Source organism: Austrofundulus limnaeus, unplaced genomic scaffold (assembly GCF_001266775.1).
Source record: "Austrofundulus limnaeus strain Quisiro unplaced genomic scaffold, Austrofundulus_limnaeus-1.0 Scaffold243, whole genome shotgun sequence".
NCBI classification, from domain to species: domain Eukaryota; kingdom Metazoa; phylum Chordata; class Actinopteri; order Cyprinodontiformes; family Rivulidae; genus Austrofundulus; species Austrofundulus limnaeus.
Genome location: NW_013952645.1, coordinates 685,219 through 694,511, shown reverse-complemented (window position 1 = coordinate 694,511; position 9,293 = coordinate 685,219). Strand labels below are relative to the sequence as shown.

Sequence of the window (9,293 nt, the reverse complement as noted above, 5' to 3'; positions counted from 1 at the left end):
GGGGGGGGGGGGGGGGGGGCAGCATGCACTCACCAGCTGAGTTTATTTAATATTTTATCCAAAAGCTACACACAAATATCTGCCTTTTAGTCCAAAATTATGTGCAGTTTTAATTTTTTTAATTTTTTTTTACTTTTCTTTCTTTTGTATATTTCTGATTAAACCTGTTTTCCATCTTATAACTGAGAATAACAGTCAGGAGGGGAGGAGGTCAGCTGTAATCTCTGTCTTCAGTTCATCTCAGACCCCTAATGGCAACTCTTAACCATTTAAGAGTTTAACAGTCTGAACTTTTCTTGAGAGTAAGAGTGATTCTTAGACTTAAGAATTTTTATAACTGGCACTTACACTTAAGTCTGAGAGTAGGAGCAAATCTAAGAAATTTTCAGCACTTAAGTCTAAAAGTCCACTCTAAGAAGTTTTATAACTTCTTGTGTGTTCGATCAGATGAACCTCTAAAACATTCAGGATAGAGGCCCTCGAGGACCAGGATTGGACACCCCTGTCCTAAATAAAACACTGTAGAAACAAAAAAAAGTTTGTTTGAGGCTTATTTTTTTTTTACATTTATTGCCAGGGAGTGACAGACATGGTGGTGTGGTTACATGGTAACCCTAATGATACTGATGTTTTTGAGGCTACTGTGAGATACAAGCCGAAGTCATTCATTTTAGACACAGAAACATGGCTGTTCTGTAAGATACGCCTGTTTTCTGGTGGCTGTGGTTGAGTGGTCAGGGGAGTCATCCTCCATTGAGTGTTGCCAGTTCGATTCCCTCGTTATTCAGTCACATGTTGAAGTGTCCCTGAGCAAGACACTGAACCTCCACCGCCTCTGATGTGTGTCCCATCAGTGTCTGAATGTTATTTTAAGGACTGATTAGTCTCTATAGAATGATTTACCTTTGTGGTGAGATCTAATAGTGTGCTGTGGGAGTGGGTAAATAAGGGCACAGATTGTAGTGTGAAGGGCTGTGAGTATCCTGGTTGGATAGAAAAGTCCTATAAAAGTACAGTCCATTTAACATTTCTTTACTTTCAGTCTGAAAGGTCACAATAAAGATAATTAACTTGTCATAATAGTTTGATAAAAGAGCCATTTAACTCTGAAGTTGTTCAAAATTTGATAAAGAATGGATTGCAAATTGCAACAAAGTTATTTTTATTGCATCTCTGTGACTTTTTAAAAAATGTTATATCTTGTATTTTACCCATCTCAGCTACACCACCAGCTGGATTTTTATCATGTGCAGTATTCCACCCGCAAAGCAACCCAAGTTGGGTGAAATAAAACTTGAGAATCAGTTGACCCATTCTGCAACCAACACTGCGCCTGTGCTGCATGGGGAGGACTAAAATGTCACTGAAGTTCATTTTAGTCGAAACAGAAATTCAGCCAAAATGAAGCCTGATGCAAAGCCGGTATTTGTGGGAAACAAAGAGTCTCACCTCTCCCTTTCTCCTCTGGGCAGACAGGGAGGATGTGCAGGGAAACGGGACATACAGGGAATGGTCAAAACACATCAACAACACTCATCAACAGTTCAGAGGTTTACAACATGTCTGGTTGATGAATGATGCAACTTTCAGATTTGGAAACAACAATACAGAAAACTAAGACATTTGACTGGTTTAAGAACGTTCCACTCAGTGAATCCTGGTAGATTTAACCCTTATAGTATAGTCCATGAAATATTTTCTGACTGGCTGCACAACACTGATTAAAAAAAGCTAACAAATATTTGGATAGATATTGGTTCCTACTGGTCATAAATAAGAATAATAAAGTTTTTACATGACACAGAAAAAGCAGATTGTTTTAATAAAACACTAAAATCCAAGTTTAAAACACAGAGTTTAGTTCAGGTTCAAATGGAGTCTAATTTTTGAGCCGGTTAAATAAACTTCAGAATTATAACGCCAGTGTTTGTTGCTGCAAATCACAAAAAATAAATCTGAAAAATTCAAGTTTAACTTTTCACAAAACAAACAAAACAACAATCTGTTTTTCAGGCCTGGAAAAAATGAATTATCAGATAAATCAGATTTTTTTTTACCCAAAAACTATATTTTCATTTGGTTAGTTTTAGATCAGAAACACAGAAAATATAGAAAAAATGGCCATTTATCATAACTGACAGAAAAACAAACATTGAAATTCTGTATTTTTTTTAGCACAACAAAAACAAGTATTACAACTGTTTATGCAGAATAATACCTGAGGAAACTTCCTGTTTCCAGTATTTTGACCATGCCCTGTACGATTGTAGCATGTGCTATGATAGTCTTAAAGTACGGTGCAGCTCTAGCTTCTTTTTATTCTCCCAAAAGCAACTTAGTAAAAACATTAGTGCAGCAGCAGTGAAGCATGCGTGAGAAAAATAAAAAGAGACATTTTACAGCCCAACTGATTTCAATGCTGTGTCCAAGTTAATAAAGGATGCAAAATTCTTTACTGTGATTTTTATGGGGGGGGGGAACAGGAAAATGTAACTGTGCATGAGAGTTTTAAAAGAGCACATGGGCCAGGAAGCTCACCTCTCCCTCTCGCTTCTGAATATCGTCAGCTTTGTCTCCTGCGTATGCTGACTGCAGGCGAACAGCATCTTCTTGAAGCTGCCGGACCTGCAGGAAATGTGGCATCAAAACAAAAAGTTCAGCTTGGTTTAAAACCAACGAAGCAAACAGGAACAGACTGATTTATAACGTGCTCGAGTGTGAAAAAATGCTTCTTTTTTCTGGTCAAAAGTATCAGGTATTCGTTCTTAACTCCCTCTGTTTTATTTATTTTACTAAACTGTATTAAATTCTTCAAGTTGTCTTTTATGCGGTTGATAAAGTGATGTATATCTGCAAAGCTAACGTTTTTCCAGGTTTTGTTATGAGCCCAGTTTTATATATTTATTTTATCTTGTATCTTTTTATGCAAATAAGTGATGTTGCATCTACAAGGCCAGGAATTCTTCAAAAATTCATTATATGCTGGCTCTTTTAACCTTATTTTACATACAAACAGAATTTTAATAAAGGTGTTCTCCAAAGATAAGTTCTGAAACCACTCTTATGTAAATTATTTTAATGAACAACTTTGATTGATAAGTTTAAAATGTTTTTCTCCACCTTTATGCAGATGATACTGTGGTGTAGTTTGCTGAATCTACAGAGCTAAAGGTGTTCTCCAAGGATGCATTCTGAGACCCCTCTTTTTTATTGATTATTTTAATCCACAATCTTTATGGAGAAGTTTAAGATGCTGTTTTCACCTTTATGGTGGGTGCCCAAACATTTTCCCTGAGAGGGCCAAAATTAAAATCAATCTGAGGGCCACGGGCCAAATTCAATAATATAAGAAATGCAAACACTTAAGTAAAGTTGTTTAATTTTTTTTATGATTAAGCTAGCAGCCAGTGTGGTTGCCCACATTCTTTAGTTGTTTTTTTCAGCTCATGGACATGGAGAAAATTCAACGTATGCTCAGGCAGCAAAGGCTCATGGGATTTTCACAATTTAAAATTTGAATATATGTGGTCTTATAAGGTATGCAAATCTATATATGGGCTTAAATCTAATCTAAATGTCTCTTGTAGTTACTTGTATTTTATATTTAATCTTAAAATAATTACAATCTAGTAAGCAGGACAACTGCTGGTGGGCCAAATGGAATGGCTCGAGGGGCCAATTTTGGCCCGCGGGCCCCACTTTGGGCACCTCTGCTTTATGCAGATGATACTGTAGTGTTTCATAAGCTCCTCGTCAGGTTATTTTTGAACTCAAAGAATCATGTAGTACCGTTCAGTGGTGTTTTCTCAGTACCAAACTAGTTTGAATGCAAAAAATATATTTAACAAAATTTATGAATCTTCTATTTGTCATAACATTTCAGAGTGCAACATGAATTAGCATTTAAATATAGATATTTAGGAATTCTCATCCAACCGCTGGTAAAAAAAAAAAAGGTAGAAAAAATTAAATAAAACTGAAGCAAAAATATTTTTTTCATTTTAAAGTCAAGTTTTGTCTTTCGTTTGAAGCTAAGAAATAAAACTTACATCATCTTCTTTTATGCCAATTTTAGATTACATAAACATTTATAGATTATATGTTCTTGATTCACTCCATCATGGTGCTCTGAGGTTCATCATGTAGTCTAAAACTCTCACTCTCTGTATGTTGTATCCCTTTTTTGGTCTTTGTTGTGCTTCCATAGACTAAAACATGGGCATATTCTAATTTTCTAAGTTATTGGTTTTCTTTATTCTTATGAAATTATTTTATCAGCTTAGTTTTTAACTGTATTATTTTTTAGCAATTAAATAAAGCAATTCATTAAACTGTACTCTAGATTTTTAAAATATTTATGAGTAAAACTATCACTACTGTTTTCTTCATACAAACAGTCAATTAGAAAATAACACCCAGTGTTCCTTTCTGAATCCAGAGACATTACCTGCGTTCCCAGAGCCTGGATGTCGTGCTCGAAGGTGGTGTGCATCCTCTGCAGGGTCTCCACGGTGTTCTGGTCCCGGCCCAGCTCCTCTGGGAGCTTCTTGTGTTTGTCCAGGATGCGGTTGAGGATCTCCTTGGCGTCGTGGTAGAACTTGTGGAGCTCGTAGGAGGCTGCGAGGATCTGCGTGCGCGTGTCGATGAGCTCCAGCAGGTCGGCCCAGGCCTCGTTCAGGCCGTCCTTCCACTCGGCGATGGTGGCGGCGTCGCCGTGGCCCGAGTTGATCAGTTCGTCTGCCAGCCGGTTGACACCGTCCACACGCTCCTGGCCGATGTTTCCTGTGTCGCGGGCAAATTCTCTGAAACGCTCCTGAAGCATCTGAAAGAACAAAAAACAGAAACAAATGTAAACTATTAAGGGTTGCTTCGATTTTATATTTATTTTCACAAGTGTTTAACATCAGCAGATATTGGGGGGGGGGGGGCATCAAGATTGAGGAGTGATACAAAAATTAGGATAGCTTTTTCATAAGGCTTCATAAGGCTTTTTAACTAAAGTAAAAATCCTACTTAAAAACTCTAGTCAGAAAAAAGCAGGGTGAACCACATCTGGTTTTATTTATCTTGAAACATTAAGTTTATTTTCTGTTAATTTTGGCATAAACGTCAAAAAGGGAGCCTAAGTATAAAACATCAGGCAAACAATTCTGTAAAAGGATGTAAGAACATATTAAAATCGCTTCTCTTGTCTATTATGCAGGTGGACTACAGCTTTAAAATTGGTAATCATAGTAGAGTTTGTTCGCTGCAGCCAATTTGACCAACCAACAGACTAGAAGACGATGAGCAAAGAAGAAAGAAAAAAAAGGAGAAGAAATGTATCAAAAAGGACATCGGGGAAAACCTGACATTTGGCAAAATATCAAGACCAAGAGTAGAAACTCTGAGCAAAATGGTGATTTTCAGCCTTGAAAAGCCTCTCCAATGCTAACGCCAGTTCATCCATGCTATGCTAGTTCCTAGCCTCTCTGAGACTAATGCCAGCTTTTTCATGCTAGTAGCTAGCCTCTCTGATGCTGACACAAATGAACTGTCATTAGCCAGGGCGGCCTCAAAGTTACTGGGGCCAGCTGCTCAGTTAGCAGTCAATAGCTGGCTTAGAAATAGATATAGCCTCCTGCTACAAGGATGTAGCAACCGCTGGTTGTGCAATAGTCGTAATTTTGGCCCTCATACCCACGCCATACCAGCAGGAGTTAGAATTCCTGCATACTTTATAATTAATCAAAGAGCTAATTTAACAAATTAAATCCAATGGCTATTGGATTGAAATTTTCCACTAATCAAACATAATAATTTGACCATCTTTCTCCTATGTTGACCTATACTTGTAACTTGTAGAAACCAAAGAGCCAAAAAACTTTTGTTACTAAAGTAGATTTTGTTTCCAATCATGTCCACATTTTATTCAGATACAGAAAGTTGAGATGTTACCTGTGAAAAACACACAGATGGAGCGAGTCTCAGAAAGCAGAAATGTTTAACTTCTAAAGAGATTTGAATTCTATGAAAATTCTTGTTATGACGTGTTTTTTCAGACTCACAGTGACGTGCTCGTAGTCCTGTCCGAGCTCGTGAGATCCAGCCACCACCTCCCTCTCAGCAATCCACTGCTCCAAGTCATCCACCTCCCGATTCAGCTGGAAGAGTCGGAAACGCTCGTCCAGCTTCCCCCGGCGCTCCTCAGACAGATCCTTCAGGCCTGCGTACAGCTTATCCACCTGAGACTGACGCATGCCGATGCGCTCGCTGCAGGAGAACACGGCAGTCAAAACATGTTCGTATTCTTATCCTAAATTTCTCTTACTTTTGTTCTAACAAAGGGTTCATACGAACATGTCACGTCAGATTCAACAAACTCTTCTATCTTCAGGAAAAGTGCGTAAATGAGCTACGTAATTTCCACCTGTTCTATCCAGCTGCTCGTGCACACGAGAGGAGATTAGCATAATTACCACCCMAAAAACACCATATAAGGCTATGTTTCCTGCCTCAGATATCAGGAAGTGTCCATTCATGAAAATGACAGCGAAAATTAAAAAGAAGAACTTTAGGAGTTCAGAGATTGAAGTCCGTCTGTCGGAGATCCAGAAAAGAAAATCTGTCATTTTTAGCAGGTCAGCTGTGGGATAAAATGAGCTGCTAAAAGTATAAACAACTGTGTTAAATCATTTTCATTTATTCAGAAGCCACGGCGCTGCACGACCACTGGACCACTTGTGAATTTTGTTCGTATATGAAAAAAATCTTAGAATACGAAAACATTGGTGAATGCCACAAATTCTCCTAAATCACTCGTACGCACAACTTAAGAACAAATCTGTGCGTACGAACGGTTCTTGCATGAGGCCCATTGTTTGTTCCAGTGGAGGGGTTTCTCCTCAGTTTAGACCTCTTTAAATGTTTTTACTAGACGTGCACCGATAAACCGGCCGTCCACTTTATCAACAGATTTCTTTAATTTTGGGAGACTGGAGATCGGACGATACTTAGAGAAGATCGACGGAAAAGATTGGCTTCTCATCTACCTCCACAAAGATCTGAAGAAAACCGATAACAACACTGCAATCGGTGCAGCCCTAGTTTTTACATCAACACCTTACCTGTCAGGGTGTCCGGCAGCCACCAGGCCACGGCTTGTGCTGGACAGCTGGTGGACAGTGTCAGCGTAGTCCTCCACCGCCTGCTCCAGGATCTGATGCTTCTTCAGCATGGCTACTGAACTCTGCTCGTCCTGCGGGAAACACAAACAGCTTTTTGTTCCTGCTGCCTTCAGACTCAACCGTTTCAGTTAAACAAGCAGACAAGGAAATGAAACAAAATACAGAACTAAAACGAAAAGTGAAAATTAAATGAGGATGAGAAAATACATTTGATTGAATATTTGATGACCCTAAGAAAATAAAAAAACAAAACAAACCAGATAGAAAATCAGCTGAAAATCACGATATCCATATGCTATTTAGCTAACTTTAAGGCCCTGTCACACTATAACGTTTCAGACAATGTGTGAAAATTTTGTTCGATTTTGAAGAGGTCTACGCTGAAGATGGAATAAATCAACTGGAAGCCTCTTTTGAATGTATACATATGCAATGTTAACAGTTACATCACATATATAACCTATATGAGTTATTTAGTCAAAAAAATGTTCATAAGTTGGTATAAGTTGTCTAAATCGTTCTAGTGTGACAGGGCCTTTAGCTGACACTTAATGAGTGTTCTTCAGTAGTGATGTTCTGAATACTTTAATAACTGTAAATCCTGCACAACACTAAATCAACAGCAAATTGACTAACATGAGCTAATAAAACTCAGTAATTCAGAAACTGACAGGAGAACAGATACAAAGAAACAGGAAGTTTTTAGATGCATTCACCAAGTTGATGTGAAACAACACACTGATGTGAGCGTTTGATAGGAAAATACTGATCTTACAAAAAACATAGCTGTTGCTTCAAACTTTGAAAATGTAGCAAATTAAAAACTAAAACAATGAGAGTAAAAACTTGCATAAATCCTATTTAGTTTTCAGTATGTAGTATTATTTTCCATAGTAGAAATTTAACTTAAAATATTTAAAATACAGTATTTATGATTGTACAATGTGAAAATTTTTACCCTCAAGAAACTGAAAAATCCTTAAGTTTTTTTAAAATGAAATTAGGGTTAGCGTTATACATAAGACAAATGACATGCAAACGAATATCTTTGCAGCCTGTCCTGGGTCTCCTCCCAGTCAGACATGCCTGAAGCACCTCGCTGGAGAGGCATCCTTACCAGACTCCCAAAACACTTCAACTGGCTCCTCTCAATACTAAAGTGTTATTTAGTTGAAATTACAATGAATGTTTTTGCTTTAATGCTCTATTTATGTTTATTTAGAATGGAATAGAATAGAATAGAATAGAATAGAATAGAATAGAATAGTCTTTATTGTCCTGCCGAGGGGGGAATTCACGTGTCACAGCAGCATCCATACAGAGGTTCACACGTCAAGTCATTAACTTTACGTTTTCATTAACTAAGTTAAGTCATTCAAAACTTTTAATTTTACCAATAAAATATTGTGTACTTGTCATTTAACAGGGTTCCTACAGTTTAAGGCCAGTAAAATTTAAGACATTTTAAGACTTTTTAATGCCAAGTGAAATCAATTTTAAGACCAATTTCACAATAAACACTAATGACAAAAAATTAAACTGTGGCAGAAACTCATGAATCAAAGTATTTTTGATTAAATTTTTCAAATATTGCTAATAGACCAATTGTTTTATCCATATTTAACTGCTTTTTTGTCAAATATAGCAAAAAAAACATTCTTAGCAGTCAGTTTTAAACTTAATTTAATTTCTGGAAATCCTCTAACAACCCAAAATTTGTTGTTTTAAGAACCATAGTTCTCAATCCAGGCTTGCTGTAGATGAAACCTTAAAGTGCATGTGAAATAAAATGTTTGTAAGAACTATGAATGTATTTTTGGAAAGGCAACATTATGAACATATTAGAAAACAAATTTCACATTGCTCAGATGAACAGTTGTTGAGATATTTGCATGTGAAGCAACAGGAAGTGATGTCAAAAGAGAATATCTGCATGGGAATATTTAAAAAATAAATAAATTTTACCAATTATTTTAATATTTGATACCAATTACAGACATCTTACTTACAATGTGTTAAAATTTTTAAGACCCCTGACAGATTGATTTAAGACTTTTTAAGGCTAATTAAGGCCTTATTTTTGGATTGATGAATTTAATGCCTTTTAAGACTTTTTAAGGCTAATTA

The 9,293-nt window shown here is 36.9% G+C and overlaps 1 protein-coding gene across 1 annotated transcript in view; it reads right to left on the bottom strand.

Annotated features, from left to right (window-relative positions):
- Positions 1–9,293, bottom strand: part of LOC106525830 (spectrin beta chain, non-erythrocytic 1) — a gene marked incomplete at its 5' end in the record, with an annotated part of 64,167 nt that overhangs the window by 20,809 nt on the left and 34,065 nt on the right. Inside the window, 4 exon segments of the mRNA XM_014020181.1 lie at positions 2,539–2,625; positions 4,448–4,822; positions 6,048–6,252; positions 7,107–7,237. Of these exon segments, the coding sequence (XP_013875635.1) occupies positions 2,539–2,625; positions 4,448–4,822; positions 6,048–6,252; positions 7,107–7,237 (798 nt within the window).